General features: G+C 30.9%; 4 protein-coding genes and 1 long non-coding RNA gene across 7 annotated transcripts in view; 3 read left to right on the top strand and 2 right to left on the bottom strand.

Annotated features, from left to right (window-relative positions):
• Nucleotides 1–2,271: 2,271 nt before the first annotated feature.
• On the bottom strand, nt 2,272–6,976 carry LOC116186048. Its single transcript, XR_004150972.1, has 4 exons — nt 5,564–6,976; nt 4,468–5,104; nt 3,986–4,370; nt 2,272–2,537 (listed from the first exon to the last, which is right to left on the bottom strand). It is a non-coding gene; the product is annotated as an uncharacterized LOC116186048 (long non-coding RNA).
• Nucleotides 6,977–7,165: 189 nt separating this feature from the next.
• LOC102670788 (RWD domain-containing protein 4) lies at nt 7,166–8,317 on the top strand. The gene is made up of 4 exons (XM_006608314.2): nt 7,166–7,403; nt 7,613–7,722; nt 7,799–7,994; nt 8,068–8,317. Exons 1-4 carry the CDS (start codon nt 7,299–7,301, stop codon nt 8,233–8,235), a joined length of 579 nt encoding a protein of 192 aa, XP_006608377.1. The 5' UTR covers nt 7,166–7,298; the 3' UTR covers nt 8,236–8,317.
• On the bottom strand, nt 8,200–13,604 carry LOC102671156 (RUS1 family protein C16orf58 homolog). The gene is made up of 10 exons (XM_006608317.2): nt 13,329–13,604; nt 10,489–10,691; nt 10,265–10,422; nt 10,000–10,160; nt 9,729–9,921; nt 9,558–9,673; nt 9,243–9,439; nt 8,907–9,166; nt 8,661–8,847; nt 8,200–8,584 (listed from the first exon to the last, which is right to left on the bottom strand). Exons 2-10 carry the CDS (start codon nt 10,556–10,558, stop codon nt 8,532–8,534), a joined length of 1,395 nt encoding a protein of 464 aa, XP_006608380.1. The 5' UTR covers nt 10,559–10,691; nt 13,329–13,604; the 3' UTR covers nt 8,200–8,531.
• LOC102670922 lies at nt 12,269–13,323 on the top strand. Of its 2 annotated transcripts, XM_006608316.2 has the most exons (3): nt 12,269–12,649; nt 12,725–12,865; nt 12,932–13,323. In XM_006608316.2, exons 1-3 carry the CDS (start codon nt 12,307–12,309, stop codon nt 13,081–13,083), a joined length of 636 nt encoding a protein of 211 aa, XP_006608379.1. In that variant the 5' UTR covers nt 12,269–12,306; the 3' UTR covers nt 13,084–13,323. The 2 variants fall into 2 exon arrangements, with proteins under 2 accessions (XP_006608379.1, XP_006608378.1); XM_006608315.2 differs by having other exon boundaries at nt 12,725–13,323.
• An 858-nt stretch (nt 13,605–14,462) lies between the features above and the next one.
• LOC102680234 (TNF receptor-associated factor 4) overlaps nt 14,463–18,071 on the top strand; it is a 30,526-nt gene continuing 26,917 nt past the window's right edge. For both annotated transcript variants that reach the window (XM_006608303.2, XM_006608302.2), the window contains exons 1-2: nt 14,463–15,875; nt 16,176–16,452. The gene's annotated coding sequence lies outside the window, so the exon portion shown is untranslated. The remainder of the gene's footprint in view (nt 15,876–16,175; nt 16,453–18,071) is intronic.

Below are 18,071 nucleotides of genomic sequence, written 5' to 3'. Positions count from 1 at the left end.
AAAAAAAAAGAAAAAAGAAAGAAGAACCGCGGCTGAATCGGTGAAACGAACATAGGGACGCACTTTCGATTAAGCTTTGATACTACCGTGGGTTTCGTGTCGATCCGGAAAAAGTGTGTAACAGGGCCAACAAGAAAATCGAATCAATGATTACTTGTGCACACGGGACACGAACAAAAGCGTGCCATGGACAAGTCTATTTGTGTTTCTTCGACGAATCTGGGCAACTAGAGACGCACGCACGTTACTATTGAGACTCGATGAACGAAGAAATGCGCGTGAGACTCGTGCAACGATCAAACAGCATCGAAGAACAATCCTTTCATTTTTATTCGCCATCGAGCAGATGGAACTCTACGCTTTCCACGCGGAAAGCTCAAAGAAAGGAAGCGACTTTTACGAATACGCGTGGATTTTATTGGAGCAATTCTCTCGAAGAAGACAGTCCTTCGAATATTGATGCAAAGGAAATTCGATTGTGATCGGGTTCTTCTAGGAAATTCCTACATTTCTCTTTCCCTTTTTGTTTCGGTCGTTGAGTAATTTTGAAACCTGAAAATTGAACAATTTTATTTTCGTTTGTAAGTGGTAATTTCTTTGAAATGTATACGTTTCTTTTTTATTTACTATTCCTGAATTCCTCTACTCCATCCATTTTATCTTTCATTTATTTAATATCTCTTAGAAAGAAAGGGAAAGAAATAATAATAAAGAAATAGTAATTCTCAATGACAACACCATAGCTTACGTATTGTAACTGCACAATCTTGATTTTGCTTGCTTTTTTTCTTCCCATTCTCTTTTCCGTCCACCCATTGTTGGCCGTGTGTCGAATTTTGCATTTACGAAACTACAAAAAGGTATTCCGACTGACTCCGCTCAATTTGCGAATACCATTCCCTTTGAAGTTTCTCTTTCCGTAGGACAATCCCATTGAAAATCGCTGTCTGTTGGTGAAAAGCTCGTGAAATGTCAAAAGTGCAGAACCAAAAGCACGTGGCGTTACTCGAAATTTCAGTTCGTCAAAAGTGAATACATTTTATTCTCTTTCATTTTCTATTTTTTTTTTTTTCTTTATATTCTTTCTCCTCCATTTTTTCATATTTTTATCATTCAATTATAAATACTCCAACTCAATTTCAATTTTTCAATCCACCAAAAAGTCGGATTTAAAGGATAATCTTTCTTCTTTAGCATTTAAGTAATTAAGTTTAGCCTAATTTTCGTGGCAACAAGATTTCTGCAAGATCACGGGGAATCAAAGAGCAATTTAATGAAAATAGAAAAGTTTCGTGTGACCAACTTTGTTGATAATGTTAACACGTAGTAGTTTAGAAACTTCAATTTCGTGAAGCTTTTTTCAGAATCAGGTAATTAGGTTCTTGACCATGGTGTCAAGTTGGGTATTTTTCACTGAATAAAACTAATTGTGGAATTCACGGTGAAGAAAACTTCACTTTACAATCTTGACTGAAAACTCACTGAGAACTTCTTTTTCCTTTAAACTTAAAAATGTCTACTAAAGACATAAAAAATTAAAAGACTATCGAACAGAGACAAATGAATATTCCTTGAAATACATATGTAGAATTCCATTAAAATTAGATTTTAATCAATTTCAATTATCACAACTCTCATTCTAATCTACTTTATACAAATGAGAAGACTCAATGAACTTTTACTACATGAATTGCTTGTTTTCCAACAATTTCGTTACACTCCAATTATTCTCATCCTTGCAAGAATCAATCTTCTACACCCTAAATCTGAGTACTCCAAATCGCCGATTCAAAGTCAGGATGCGTGCGATCGGTCGCCACCTGCTTTCTCGATCTCTCCCGGACCTACGGCAAAACAATCGATCGAAGTCGCTAATTTATATTCGCACCAGCTCACCACCGGAGGGAATACAGTTAATCGAGTCTATCGTTAATTGAACGAACGCAATTCCTGCTGGCCGCGCAAGCGACAGATCCGATAGACAAACAGATAGACAGGGCAGTTTGTTCGGTCCGTTTGTTGGTTCGTAGCCGTGTCTACGTAGATGGCTAATTGTGACGTCCATACGAGAGAGTGAAGAGATCGTTACGTCGTCCATCACCCATTTATGGCCGCAGAGCCACCTGCCTCTCCCATGGTTTCGCATGAAGATAGAGCCGTTTCGAACGAAAGCCGACCTCCTGTGAGTATCGAGTATTTTGTAACGAGGATTCAACAGGCAGGATCAATTTCTTCCTTTCCTCTCCTTTTTCTACGTGGATCGGACACACCACGTGTGTATTCTCCTTTTTTCAGGTTTCGTCGAACGTTCGCCGCCACACGACGAAGATGATCGATGGGATCCACGCGAACGATCGACAAGACAAGGATCCTAGGACGAGATAGATCCAAACAGGGATGATCGTTTATTGATGACGCGTCGAGTGCCTCTGAAGCTGCTCTTGAATTGATAATACTTGAGAATTAACGTGGCTGAGGGCGAAAGTTTAAGGAGCCGTGAATGATGGTTTAAAGTTTCCATGGAAAATTCGAGGAACCTGAAATCAAAAGATATGAATGGTTAGAAAATTATTGCGATGAGAGTTATGTAGATTTTTGATAAATAAATACCATTAAGATCTTGATCATTCAATTTCTTACGATTGTATCCTTATTTGTATAATATTCGTGTGAAAATATTACATTTCATAAAATTGGAAATTCTTTTGATAATGATTATATCTAGATGATTTTCATATTAGGCAGAGTGTTCTGAAAGTAAATAGCCAAATTGTATGTCTTAGTTACTTTACAAAACGTATTTTATCGATTTTCATATTCTTTTCACATTCTAAATACGATTTATCTATTTCGATTAGAATGAATTTCTTAAGACATCTGTTTGCTTCTTCATACAGCTAGTTCCTACAGACCTTCCGGTCTAATTGCATCGCACATATTTCATCTCCAAGACAAATATCTCTTCACGAGCCGTGTAATCAAGCAGAGAGGCTGTGCCTTTTCTATTTGCCCTTTTAATCTGCGACCTGTCTCTCCGATTTCGATCATCAACCATATCAACCAACATATATCATCCGTGACAAATATTTTCTTCTGATTCACGTAGAATCTTCGTACGTCTTTGTTTTCCTATCTCCGTTTTCTCTCTTCTCGAAATATTTATTATAATTTATAGAGTAACAGTAATAATATTTTAAATAATTTAATAAAGAGATTAATTATTCTAAAATAATTAAACTTCTTTCCTTGATTAAATTTTAAAAGTTTAAATTATGACTTCAATCTCTTAATAATGTTTGCATTTATATTGTTTTACAAATACATTTTAAATACATCTCACAGATTCGTATACTGGCCAACCATTCGGCAGAAGAGTTAATCCGGTGAAATAATCACGGTATGATTACGGTAATCTCCAATCACATATGTTCGTAAGTTAGTTTCCTGGTACTAGAACGCATTAAATACAGACATGATTATTATTATATATCATAGTTTTCGTTATGCATTGCGTTTTGCACTATTCGATCTCTAATGCACTCTAAATCCAACCATCCACTATAAACTAATTGTAATGTCATGGTTGATCAATTCTATTAAAATTCAATCATTATTACAATCCTACAAGGAAGAGATAATAGGAAATCCTAAAAGGATTTTTTATTCTAGATTGTTTTTATAGTATCAATAAAATATAAATTCTTTTAAATTATAAATTATAAATTATCAACCGATGAGATTTAACTTCTCATACAACGAGAATGATGAAAAAAATTGTGTGAATAATCGATCGAAATGAATTTTTTTCACGTGGAATCGAAAGCAAAGATAGGGGATGAACGCAAGAAATAAAGTGAAATCACAAAATCGGAGATGAGAAAACAAGCGTGCGAGCTTACTTATCAAAACGATACAATTACGACGCGGTAGTCGCCGGTTTTACATAATGCATATCGAGTTACAAAGTAATGTTCAGAGCACGCACCGCGGTGGCACTAATTTCCGTGAATCAACAGCGCCAGGAAGCTCTTCTTGCACAGCCGCTTGAAAAATAACCGCGTAGTCACATCGGTGATTAGTGATGGGACTGATCGCAAAATCATTCAACATAAGGTTCAGACAAGCAGTTTGCAGTAATTTTCAAGTCTTCGTTGTTAAAATTCCAAAATTTCCGTTCTTTCATATTTCAAAAATTTTCTATGCATTCTTATATATCTATATCTAAATTCATACACTCTTCAATTTCTACTTCTGAAATTTCTTTTCTCAATTTCCATACTTTTATACTGATATATTTCCTATTTCTGAACGTATCTTCGATTCATATGTCTAATTTATATTTTCATAATTTTCTTTCTTCTAACTTCTTCCTAACTTGGTTTCATCTATAATCAACAATCGTTATATATTTCTTCTCTAGTTTTACGTCATAATATCTCATCAAAGTATTGCTTTTATTTAAATAACGATACTATACTTACTTATGATTTGAACAATAACATATAATTTGTTTGACCGGATTTTCGATACGATACGTGAGAGTATTAATCCCATCACTATCGTCGATGATCGGCAACCGCACGGCAGGCGGTCGGCTTCTTTCCCGCAGCTCCTTCCAGGGCGACTCTCGATCCATGTTTCATGAGGCTCCTCATGCTCGAACTAGAGAAAGGGCCGGCCACGTACAAGCACTTACAAGCCGAGGGAGGCAGGCCGCTGCTCTGAATCACAGGTACCTAGGCGATTCTTTGTGATCGATACACTCGCGACACTACGGCGCCACCCTTACCTTTTTCTTCTCGCGATTATAATTGTCTTTATCCACAAAGAGTGGGGAAGCTCTCTTACAAACGTTCCATGAAATGATCTTGATTGAAATCGCTAACTTCATTTGTGTCGATATTAGATAGTGTTGAACGAAAGTTATAGGGAACCCTTGTTAGCGAGATAAGGCGATTATTATATGCTGAAGTTCATTTAAACGAAAGGTTTCATTATAAAGTTTGAAGCCGATGTAACATATAGGAAGATTTTCATTGATCAAATTATTAATCTTAGTTGTGCAAGTGGTATAGTTTTCTTGTAAAGCAATAAAATTCTGAAACTAAAGAAAAATAAAAATTACTGATTAATTAAATATAAAAAATTACTGATTAACTGATAATTTAATAATAGTTGTTAATAATTTTTAATTTATTTTTTTATGAGATATGATTCATATTCATATTTTTATATCAGATATAAAAATATAATATTTATGTTTGCTTTAATAATTTCATTATTTCATGGATTGAATTTCTTTTTTACTATATTATTAAAAATTTACTAATAAAAAATTTGGAAATAAATCTATTTAATGATATATTAAAATAAATTTTAGATAAATTTACATAATATATAGATTTACATGAATTCATTTACATTTCAAACTAAAAGAATGAAAAATTATTACAAAGATTATTATAAATTTTACAATTTTTTTATCATTTTAAACTATTCTCTCTTTTTCTCAAGATGAGAAAAGATATGAAATTAGATCGAATCCAATTGGATACAAGCATACCTGGATAAAAGAAAAATTCAAGCACGAAATGTGCGTGCACATTTTCAGTGGTCGCAATGAATAATGGACAGACGGAACATTTCGTCGGGAATGTCATGCAAGCCGAATTCGTAGAAGAGAATCATCTTGTACACGCGTCTACTGCGAAATACAGTTGCAGAGGCAATATAATCTCAAAGATTTCAGGGAATCATCGATGAATTCGACGAAATCTCCTTTGCGGTGAACAGCGAAAGGGTTGGCATGACTTACGTTCGCCACGTGTCCTGACGCGTGTTTGCGAATGCAATCTATAAGCTCGCTTGTCTTAACCGATCGACCATCGATTTGCTTAAATAACAAATTGTAGATTGTTATCACCCACTGAGTTCTTGGTAAATCGAATCAGGATAGAATGAAATTACCCGAGATCTTCGTATTTGCTTAACGAATTGCATGTAGTAATATTTTATATCAAAAAATTTATTTCAATTTTTTGTATCTTTTAATTTTTTTATTCAAATTAAAATATTGCTATTTACCTCACATTTGATCCAATTGAAATTGAGAGAATTAGAATCACGACATTTTCCAAAATGTCTGCTGTTAATTCTAATTTGTAATAATCTAACATGGAATCTTCATTAAAGTTATTTTCCGACATTTGTTTGTAAAATATATAAATATAAATAAAGTATATTTTTAAGTTACGAAAATGCCAATATTGAAGAAAAATTAATACAAATACATTTCGAGCAGAAAAAAGAAGCTATCAGTAGCACATCGCGTGAAGCAAGAAAGAAAAATTCATCTGACAGGAAATCGATGATACGTTGTTACAACTGATGCATTCTTCGATTCTCAATACAGCGTTATGCGATGAAATTTAAACGAAATAAATTTAAACAGGATCAGGAACTGATGTTCACATAAATATGGGGTTAGGGTTCGTCAAGTAAAAATTCACATTAATCCATGGCTCACTATTCACTTAATATGTGTTAAATTTTTTATTTTTCGTTAACTTTTCTCCATTATTTTTTCTTTATCCACTTTTCGCTTTATTTTTCTTTTCATATCTTGTTATTTATCGTAATGGCATATGACTAAACAAATTGTTCACGAACAATATTGTGAGAAATGTTTGTAGTTGTGTCTTTGACAGATTTAAAATGACTTGAATAGTACATTTCATTTACTGCACTTTATATTTCTTCCATCAAATTTTTTTTTTCATTCTTGCCTAATTTATATTTATTATTTCTTATTCATATCACCTTTACTAGATTTGAAAAGTTAGTTTTTTAGAATTTTTAAGTTTTAATTCTTTATTATTTTTTGTTCCTTCGATTTAATTTAATAGAAAACTAATATAACAGAAATGTGGCGTCATCTGGTATATAAAGAAGTAATTATTTAATTTTGTTGTTAAGATCATTGTCCTCTTTATCCTTAAACTTAATATTAAAATATTATAATGAATTTTTATTTATATTAAGATATGTAACAAATTTATTTAAAAATAAAAAAAAATATTCATTTTATTTAGCTTTTAAAATAAATAATTCTTAAATCATAAATTAAATCATGATAATGATAATCGAGATATGATACACATGACATGATCGAAACAGCACAATCGATTAGCAACTATATCTATATATATATATGACTGTTTTTCTAACCTCAAAGTAACGCATGAGTTGCATGCGTTAAAAGAAATTGGAGTGTCAAAATCTAATATTGGAAAAAGGAAATGAGCGATGCCGAACTTCAGGAAGAGGAAAGAGAAGTACTTCTTTCGATATATGATGGAGATCCAGCTTTTAAACAGTTGACACCTATTACATTTCAGTATAAGGTTTGTCCTTCATAAAAATATAAAAAATGTTTTATTATATATTTATTTATTTTTTTGTATTGTGAAATATAATAACTTAATTTTAAAGTTAATCAATATTCGTGATTGAATTATATTTATTTGAGCTTTATTAAAATCATGGTTTTTAAATTAAAATATTTTTTTAACTTTATATATATATATGTATATAACATTGATTTTATATACAGTATGGAGAGGACAATGATATGAAATCATTTCTATTGGAAATTTCATGGGGCACAACATATCCATCAGAAAGACCTACTATTAATATGAATACCTTTTATAACAAGCATATGTAAGTCCAATCATGTTGTTCTTTGACTATCCTTGCATTCTGTTGCTTTTATTAAAGGTGAATGATTGGAATACAGTGTGCAAGAAGTAAAAGATAAAGTGGTTCAACATCTGAAAGCAGAGGCTGATCAATGGTTAGGAAGTGCTATGACTTACACATTATTTCAATCTGTACAAGAACATTTTACTGAACTAATCTCAGCACAACCAGATACTGTTGTTGATTTAAACTCGCAAATTAACCAACTTAAAATAGCAGATGAACATCAAAAGGTAAGAAATAATTATATCAAATTATAAATTTATTTAAAATACATATATAAGAAAATCAATATGTTACGTCAAGCTGGAAGAAACAACAAAGAAGCCAAAGAAGGAACATCTAACTAAAGCTCAAAAGCGCAGACAATGGAATAAAGCAGATGGAAAAGGAGAAAAACCACGAGGATGGGATTGGGTGGATATAGTAAAACATTTATCACAGACTGGCCCTAAACAAGAGCAAGAGTCATAGTTTAACTTCATTGAAATATTTGTACAGGTTAAAGGCGTATTATATTTTTATAAATTATTGGAAATAAACTGGTTTCCATATAGATTTTTACTAATAATATAATCACCTGTGATAAAAATTTGTAAGAAAATATTTATAAATAATTTTATCTCATTTCCAACAAATAGTTACAAGATATGCAAATAAAATTGCTTAAATAATTAACAATTATAAAATTTTATCAAGGTAAATAATAAGGAACAACAATATTTTAATTTCCAATGTTCATGCTGTTTTTTTTACCAGTTTATAATTTTTTATAAAAATCTCCACCCTGCTACTGGTAATAAATTAGTTTCCGTTTTCCATCCTAAAAAATTAATATAAAAAATTATATAAATAAAAGAAATTCTAAACTTTTATCATATAATAGCAAAATTATTTACCTTTATTTTCAAGATCACTAATAAATGCTTTAAATTCATTAGAAATCAATAAATTTGTAGCATAAATACTCTCTATGGCTTTTGATGATTGTATACCATTGTTTGTAGTTGAATATTTTTTATTAAGTACATAAAGTCGCATCAAGGGATACGACAAATCACTTACTTCGGGTTTTAAGAAAATATCCTAAAAAAACATAATGTTAGAAGTATAAATATACAAATGTATTTATATGACTTACTTACAAGTGGCACTTTCAAAGACATACAAATAAACAAGCCGCAAAGACAAGCATGAAAATATGCTTCCAAAACATCGTATGGTTGCGCGTCTTTTTTAAGGCATATAAAAATAGTTTTATTTTGTACATCAATCGAAATCAAATATTTTCTATCTAAAAAGAGTTTCAATGAAAGCTCAGTGTCACTTGTTAAAATTAAATCTTTTTTTATAAGAGCTGCAAGAGAGACACCTATTTTTATATTAAATCCACATATGTTCATTGCTGCAAAAAAAATTATTAATAGAAGTAATAATCTGTATCAATTTAATGTTTTAAATTGAAGTCAAACATTTCTTACTAGATTTTGTTAATAATAATACTGATTCCTTTTTGTTAACTTCTTCTGGTTTTGGAATGACTTCATTCGAAATATAACTTTTTACTATTAAAGCTAAACGATCTTCATTTAAAGAATTTAAGCATAATGCTTTTACCGCCGAATAATTTGCATAAAGATGTATTATCACGAGGAAGAGATAAAGTTCCATTATATATCTACATGCAGATATATAGATACATGCTATAGATACATTAACAATATTGCTAACATGTTTCTTATAAAATTAAATTCACTTATTACAAAAACAATAAATATTTGTAATAAAATACTTACTGGCCATTGTGAAAAATTGAAAGTATTAAAATACCAACAAAAGATGCTATTAAATTTACACATGTTTCTTGACTTCCATCTTTAGCTGATACATCTGCCAAATTATTTTGTAATGCCTATAATACAATTCAGTATTATAATTAAATAAATCTTTTTTTAAATTTTTTTTACCTGATGTTGCGTAAGTGCTGCTCTTGTTGCTCCGCCAGCAACACCAACAATTGATTTCATTGCTGTAGAAATACATAATATTCCAAGAGAATAAGAGGAAAAATAAGGTAAAAGTAATTCTAATCCCATTGCTAAATCATTAAGAATATCAGCAAAAAGTCTCCATTTTTTACATTGTCCATCTAAATCTGTCCTAATAAATGAATAATAAATGTTATTTTTATAAAGATTAATTACAAGTATTATATTCATTTTATATGATTTTATTTACCCATTCCACCATGCAAATATAATTCGACCAACCATTCCAGTCCCATCTTTTAATATCCATGTTATTGCTGCTGCTAATGGAGTTGCTGCAGCTTCACCTACACCTACTCCTTGCATAATAGAATGTGTTGTGAGAGTTCCCATTATGGTACTTGCAAATGCCTATCACAAATTAAAAAATAATAATACAGATTAATTTCATTTAAAAACAATACTTTCATTCATAATATTGCAAATAGATTTTGTATCTTTCTATGTAAACTAACCTGAACTGTATCCCATATTTGATAAGAAGTATAATCGGGATGAACGCTATCAGGAAATCCTTGAGGTAAAAATACTTCTTTTATAATCGATATTAAACCGGAATAAAAAGACTTCGTTCTAGTTGTGTCTGATAACAGTTCAGTTATCGATTGTTCGTCTGTAGAAGTTAAGCGATAGGTTAGGTAAACTAATAGTAATGTTTATTATGTCAGAATACAGATACCTTTTGATTTGACGAAAAATCTATCTTTCTCACTCCCGTAGGCCTCAGTGAATAATAATCGCTCATGCATTTCGAAGTGCACTGAGGTTACTTTGGTTTAATTTGAATGTACCGTATGATAACATATGCACTTTTATTAACGATCATAGTCGCTGTTATATCCGCGCGCGATTACACTTGCACTACAGATGCACTAAAATTCCCTAATATTTTACGAAAAATATATCACGAAAATTTCATAATTAAATATTTTTCAAAAAAGGATTCACTAATATAACTAAGGATTCAAAAATATGTGAAAAAAGACGACGAAAATAGAGTTCTCTTTTCTTTTTTTTCTTTTAACAAGAGAATATGATATTTCAATTTAGAAATTTTATAAAATAGAAAATTTCTGTTTACTTATTCAAATATTTTTCATATTTTTATTTTTATAATTTTTCTATGATATTGCATTGCGCATTTGAAAAAATTAAAGAAGCATCTTCGATTATTTCATTTAATTCGTTTATGCATGCATCCAATCTTCTTTTTACATTTTTTGCATCAAATTTTGAATTCTTTAATAAATTAACTTTTTGTATTTTATTATGGAAATCTGAAATGAAATGGTTTCCACGAACTTCTGCGCCACCACCCATTCGATTTATTGAATATTTGAAAAGTTCACTTTCATCTTCCATATTGTCTGCTAAATTTATTTTATACTTATTGTTAGTCAATTCATTTTTCATTTTCGATTCAATTTTATTTTCTTGCGATTTTTCAGATTCAATTCCAATTAATTTACATGTGTAATTAACTTTTGCACATGTTATATTGTTTTCACTATTTGTCAAATCTTCTAACTGATATTTTTCGTCATTCTTTTGTTCTTTTGTATTTGTTAATTTTGTTATATTTACATCAGAATCTAAAGTTACAAAAAGATTAGTTTTCGATGAAAATTCTATTTTCTTATTTGGTTTTAAAACATTGTTATCCTTCATATATGATTCTATCTTGAAAAAATTTAAAAAAGATCGTTTTCTTTTACGATCCATTGTTAAGTCACACTGAGTTCCCTGAGAAATTTTCATCTTCCTTTCTTTTTCCATGTTTTCAAAAACAAACTCTGAATCTCTTACTTGTAATTTTTCACTTGTTAAAAGATTATTTAAATCTGTTATATAATTAGGTGCTTTATCATCAATTTTTTTATATTTTGTTTTATAATTATTTAATAAATTATTTTTTAAAAAACTTGCAAGAATATCTGATCTTTTCGAAAAAATAACTTTATCAAATTTTATATTACTCTGAGAAGTGTTAAAATCATTTTCAAAACTGAAAGACATGTTGCAAGCATTTTCAGTTTTTTTAAATAATTTCCTTTTTTTATCATAATTGACATTTTTTAAAGCACTGATTTCGTCTCGTAATTGTAGAATTTTATGATTTACAATAGTTATAATTTTCGCAATATCATTTAAATTGATTTCTTCATCTTGGACGTGACAACAACAACGATTTGTCGTTGATTGTTTTACATGTATTGACATTTCTATTAATATTTTTATATAACAGCATATTATATATTCAAAAGAAAATGCTTACAATAATAATGTATTTTGCCTTGTGAAGTGAAAAAAATTAATTTCTTCTTCTATGTTACATTAAGTGTTTACATTATTTCACGATGAAATTATAGGTTATGTTTGTGACATTACAATGAAGTAAATTCAGATTGGCGCGAAGTTCATCTGTTCTTGTATTTTAATTAAATACTAAAATAGATATGTATATATTTTTGGAATTGACAAATATGTTACATATTTTATGAGGTATAATATGTCCGAAAAATATGTGAAGGAAATTTTTGAGAAGCTTGATGAAATTGAGAAATTACATGCAAAACTGCGCAGTTTGGTGCCACGCGTAAAAAATAATGAATTAGAAATCACGGAAAACAAACAATCTGTTGCGAAAGAAACGAAAGAGAATAAACATTTACCAGAACAAAAAACTATCAATTTAAAATCAAGGATAAGAAAGTTATTCGGTAAAAAAACGAGACCTCAATTAATGAAATATTTTAAAAAGTTTAAAAATAATTCTGGCAATAAATGGAAAGAATTAAAAAATCGTTTAGCAACTCTAAACGAACCTGAAGTTATATTGGGTAAAAATTAATTACTCGTTTTGTTAAAAATAGATATACTTCATTCACTATAATTGTTTCTATTAAAATTTTCAGTAAGCAGAGCTTCTCAAGTATCAGACGGTGATATATCAAAATTAATTTCAGAAGAAAAATCTCCAAAAAAAAAGAGAAAATTATTTAAGAGAAAAAAATCGGCACCGCAAGATTTTCCAGATCAAGTTTTAAAACACTTAGGTTATTTTTATGATTCTAACCCAATTTTAAATGACTATGTAGTATCAATGCATGATCATGGTTTAGGTAAAAATACACCTCATAAAGTGCAGAAAAAGGCACTTGTCCAAGACGAGGATACTGAAACATTAAAAATTGTTTCATCTGCAAGGAAAATCCCAACGACTCCCGATGGATTAAAATGGTCTTCATTACTCCGTCACAACCCGTCCCCATAAATTATCAGGAAAATATATTGACGTTCAATTAGAAATACAATACATATTTCTTTGATGAATTCTAAGATTAATGAAATAATAATATTATGAATAATATATAAGTACCGTCATAAGAACTTAATTATAATAAGAAAAATAAGGCGTATGAAGTATGAAACATAGGATGCAATAAGAAGATTGATATTCCATAATTTTTTTTATATATATATATAAATATAATTTTTATTTTATTCATTTAAACTTATTTTGACACATCAAATATCATTTCGTAGTACTGTACTGTACTGCCATCTGAACCAGGATCGAGAATAAATATTGCCATGTGGTAGTACTCGAAGCAGCCCAATGAGAAAGAAACGGAAATGTTTGAAAGAAACCTTAGAATACGTGGGCTGGCAGATGGGGGCACCGGAAAGGCGGATTCTACCGGAAGTCACGAAAGTTCAAACATAACATTACGATTACGAATAAATTTTTCGTTTTTAATTTATATCGAAATGAATCAAGTTTATTTATAAGATAGAAAAAGATATTCATATTTTAATATTAATTTTTATATCGAAACTTTTCATTTGTGCTTAATATTTTCTTAATTTAATTCTCTCTAATACTTTTTTCTTTTTCTTGCTGTTCTTTTTTATTATTGATACATTCTAATTTCAAAAATTAAAAAAAATATTAAAAATAATTTATGACTGTACATAATTTTAAAGTATTTTATAATACAATTGCAAATTCAATCTTGTTTGATGTAAAATGACTAATCGATTTCAATGACAATCAGGTAAATTTAGATGTTGTTCCGTGATTTCCGTGATTTGCACGGATTCATATTGTATTGAAGACTATTGGAAATTTGACAAAAAAATTGAACTCATAATGTCATTTTCTACGATGTAAAAACTGGAACTCTGACTTGCATATATTACATTTTTGTTTGAAGCAATGAACAATCAGCACTGGTAATGGCGTTTAACGGTTTTTCCTAGGAAAAAAAATGTTTTCAAGTATAAATGCAAGCGTTATAAATATTTATGTATATTAATAAACAAATAATCCTTTTTTAGGTAAAATCAATAAATTGAGTAATCTTTTGATTCTTTTTTAAATTAAATTTAAAAAACTACTATGTTTTTATGTGTAATATTACCAATTATTTGTAAACATCCAATAATCAATGAATTGAATATTATTATTCTAAGAATAAGATTGAAACAAGGTAATAATAGAATAACTAATTTAATAATAATTAGAATATTTCAAATATTCTTTTTTATTTATTAAAAAAATTTTTTATTAATAAGAAATTTGTAAATATTCCATGATATTCATTGTTATTGGACAAGTTCTAATTTGAAACTTGAAGATGTCTCAAAGTATATCACGATATCAGGAGGATAACAGAGCTTCGGTCTTAAAAACAAGAAATATCGATAAACAAACCAGCTACACTTAAACGAACCGGGTAAAAGTGCGAATAAACGAGCGTATGAAGAACGTGCCGCTGCCGTTCCTCATGTTCCTTCCTAGGCCCAGTGCTCGTTTTCCAGTCAACGACTTTGTCGGATGTGTTGCACATACGTGCACTGTTGCATGCGGGAAATATGGCGTACCGCATACACGCACGTGGGTCGCGAAGGTGGGGCTATGCCTTGCAAGCTATTCCTGGAGTCGCAAGTAGCATAACAACACAGCCCTATACGACGCTATGTACTTATGTTTCGTTGCGGCCGAGAGATGGGGTGGTGGATTGATAACGCAACGACATCTTGAAATTCCTTGCTCTACTCTTCAGAAAATGTGATTCATGTGATTCATGGAAACAATCTCCATATTCGTTTTCATTAATCGTCGATTTTAATTAGACGAAGAGAGAAAGGTATTTGTCGAGCCTAGGTTCTAATATCGTATTGGTCAATCGTTTCGTCACTAATCAAGTTTAAAGCGCACTTGATAATTCTAAGAATTACCATCACTGTTTCATTGGCTATTTATGGTGTGAATGGAAGGATAAGCAATTTTCCTTCAAGAATTTCGGTATCGAGCAAATGGATTACCTATATTTCAAAGCTATATGATATTCATACCTGAACCTTTCTCAAGTAAAACAAAAAAGATTAGAACGTATGAATACCAAGTCTACGAATAAATTGAATGTCTATAATGTGTTTACTGAATAGAAAGTTATTGTTAATGCATGGTAATGCATAATGAACAACTTATGGGATATTTCTAAGCACTTGACACAGCATTTCGAGGAATTTGAAAATCGCGAAACAACAGATTCACGAAGGGAAATTAATTTCATCGACAAGGGGCACGCGACTTCTCGAGTCACACGGTATTCCTCTCTTTTCTCTTCTTTCCTCTATCGTCCTTTGCCCCGTCCCCACCATTCCACAGTTTTGTAATGCCTCTCTGTCTCTGGCACTTCCTGTGTTCCGCCACGTTCACCTGACTGCCGGCACCTGCCTTCATAAGTATCTAGGTGTACACAGCGTATAGAAGCAAAGCGTGTATTCTATGGGACTTTAGTTTCTCCGCTCGTTTCATCGGCCACGGTGTACTCTCTGGCTTGTGCCTACTAGCGCACACATTCCACCTGGAAACACGTCGAGTTCGCTACACGCAGTCGATGTTACGCTGTCGTTCACCACGGCCGGACTATCGGAGCTTTTCCTCTCCCGTTGATAACAGTCACGCCTCGAACCGGCGAACCTGCGCCCGATCATTAGTGTCCTCCGCGACCACCGATAGTTCAATTTCTCCAGGATTACCATTGGAATCGAAAGGTTCGATTATTATAAATAATTCTATTTCTTCTTTCTTTGATATTTCTCTTTATTACCTCTTCTGATATCTGGTTCTTTGTAGAATTTTTCCAAAGAATAATCGAAGGGATCTATTATTTAGATTTTGAATAATAATAGGTATTGAAGGTCCATCGCGATCCTCGAAACCCATTGTGATCTTTGTTGAAAGGAAGCATAGTTCGGATCTATATTTGAATTTCTATTGGAATAGAATTTCTGTTGGATCATTGATATTGTTTAATAAGCGACGTTTTTATTTTTCATGTTCTGATTGAGAAGAAGGAAGAATAGATTGTGGAACGTTTCAACAAGGATGGCATAGAAGATTTGAAATAGCTGAGGAAACGTGCCGAACGATCCTTTTACGAGCCGAGATCTCAACTCGATATTCGCGAATTCTTGCGATAGTGAAGGATTTGTTTAGTGTAATAATTCGTTTCTCGAAGCCGAAAGGTGAATCTTTCACTGTAAAGTGAACTGTTTGCATGTGCAGCTGATTCTTTTATCAGCTCAGTTGGCTTCAGTGCTTTATAATGTCATCTGGATTTCGTAGCCGGTGAGTAATTCTTGTACAAGTTTCTTAATAAAACCAATATTCTGCTTTTTCTATTATTACATCTATGGTAGATTAAAATTAAAAATTTTTAAAAAATTTTCCTCTCATAATTACGATAAATAATAAAATCGATAGATCCCTTTTTTATTACTATTTTTGTTTTCTAATATTTGAAAAATTATTAATTGCAAGTAAGAACTGTTACCTTAGGATTTAAAGATATTAGAGAGTGCCATAAAACATTCACGATCGAGAGGTGATTATTGATGGAAAATCCCAGACTCCTGATTTGAAAAACAAATTTCGGATATTACTAGTCAGGACAGGTAGAAAAACCTATTGAAACAATGGGCTTGTGCGTTTCTTCTCATAGGCGGCTGTAATGGCGTTCCTCTTGGCGTGAATACGCACGTGTTCCGGCCGCGTTCCAAGAGCGAGCAATTTCGATTCTTCCATAGCTTTCCCACAACGATCCTCTTCTTGAAACTTTATTCGCTTGAAATAACTCCAGAGGAAATTCTAAACACGTTAAAGTATTATTATCATAATAATTCTTATTTCTTCTTTCGTCAAGTGAAAGAAAGTGAACAAACTATTTTTACTTTCAGAAACTTATTTCTTTTAATTCATTCTTCGATTCAATCTAATTCTCTTTTTTTTTTACAATAAACTTCGTTTCTATATACATTCCATTCTCAACATTGATTTTATTCCATTCTTTTATTCGACAAGAAATATCGTCAATTAAAGTTATTCGAATTGTACGCGTACCAATATTCGATCTTATTAATTGCCGACTAATAATTGTTAAATTGCATCGATCGATTTAATGCATGGTATCGTAACAAGGATGCATAGTGATATATAAACTGGAACGGTGAATTATTAATTCGAAACAATCCGATTGACGAGGGAGAATAATGAGGCCGCATGCATCAACCGTTCTCCCGACTGTTTACTTATTGCCGCGTGTGCTATTACAAAGGAACTCGGTATCTACCTTCGTTTCTCGGCTACTGGCTGCTAAGTGGCTCGTTTCAATGGAAAATACGCCGCTAATAAACGTTAATTTAATCGTATCGAATGTAATAGGTATCCGCTATTAACAACTTTTTATTAACAAGGATTTTAGTTTCGATCATTTTACAATTTTCAATTCATATATGGATTCTGAAGAGGAAGTAGAATTCTCGATTGAAATCCCTTTCATAATTTCGAGAATCGAATTTTTTTAATTTAATTCGTTAATTTGAAATTAATTCTACAAATATGAAAAATAATTTTATTTAATAGATTTTTTTGATCGTTAATCTTGTATCATCTTGTATCAAATCTTGTATCAAAAACTCTACATTAATTAATTTTTCTTGAATTATAAGTTGTTTTAATTAATCACAAAATTCAAAGAAGATTGAAGAATATTTGCATGATTTTAATTAAAACATATTTTCTTCACAACGTTGTTTTTCTTTCTAAAGTAAAATTTTGTATTCCTACGAATATACAATCGATATGATTTCGATGGATGTAGAAAGAAAGAAGAAAAATTAATAAGAATAATATTAAAGTGTGGGATGGCAAGAGTGCATCCGATGACATTTTCCTCGTGGCACGTTCAC

This window comes from Apis dorsata, unplaced genomic scaffold (genome assembly GCF_000469605.1).
Source record: "Apis dorsata unplaced genomic scaffold, Apis dorsata 1.3 scaffold_34, whole genome shotgun sequence".
Classification (NCBI taxonomy): domain Eukaryota; kingdom Metazoa; phylum Arthropoda; class Insecta; order Hymenoptera; family Apidae; genus Apis; species Apis dorsata.
This window is presented reverse-complemented; position numbering and strand designations above follow the sequence as displayed.

Excerpts from the sequence above, each read along its gene's own strand:
- LOC102670788 (XM_006608314.2), top strand. The coding sequence starts at position 7,299 with ATGAGCGATGCCGAACTTCAGGAAGAGGAAAGAGAAGTACTTCTTTCG. Across the intron at positions 7,404-7,612 it reads CTATTACATTTCAGTATAAG|TATGGAGAGGACAATGATAT; the intron begins GTTTGTCCTTCA and ends TTTTATATACAG. Across the intron at positions 7,723-7,798 it reads ACCTTTTATAACAAGCATAT|TGTGCAAGAAGTAAAAGATA; the intron begins GTAAGTCCAATC and ends ATTGGAATACAG.
- LOC102671156 (XM_006608317.2), bottom strand. The coding sequence starts at position 10,558 with ATGCATGAGCGATTATTATTCACTGAGGCCTACGGGAGTGAGAAAGAT. Across the intron at positions 9,440-9,557 it reads TCAATTTTTCACAATGGCCA|ATATATAATGGAACTTTATC; the intron begins GTAAGTATTTTA and ends ATCTGCATGTAG. Across the intron at positions 8,585-8,660 it reads TAGTGATCTTGAAAATAAAG|GATGGAAAACGGAAACTAAT; the intron begins GTAAATAATTTT and ends TTAATTTTTTAG.
- LOC102670922 (XM_006608315.2), top strand. The coding sequence starts at position 12,307 with ATGAGGTATAATATGTCCGAAAAATATGTGAAGGAAATTTTTGAGAAG. Across the intron at positions 12,650-12,724 it reads CGAACCTGAAGTTATATTGG|TAAGCAGAGCTTCTCAAGTA; the intron begins GTAAAAATTAAT and ends TAAAATTTTCAG.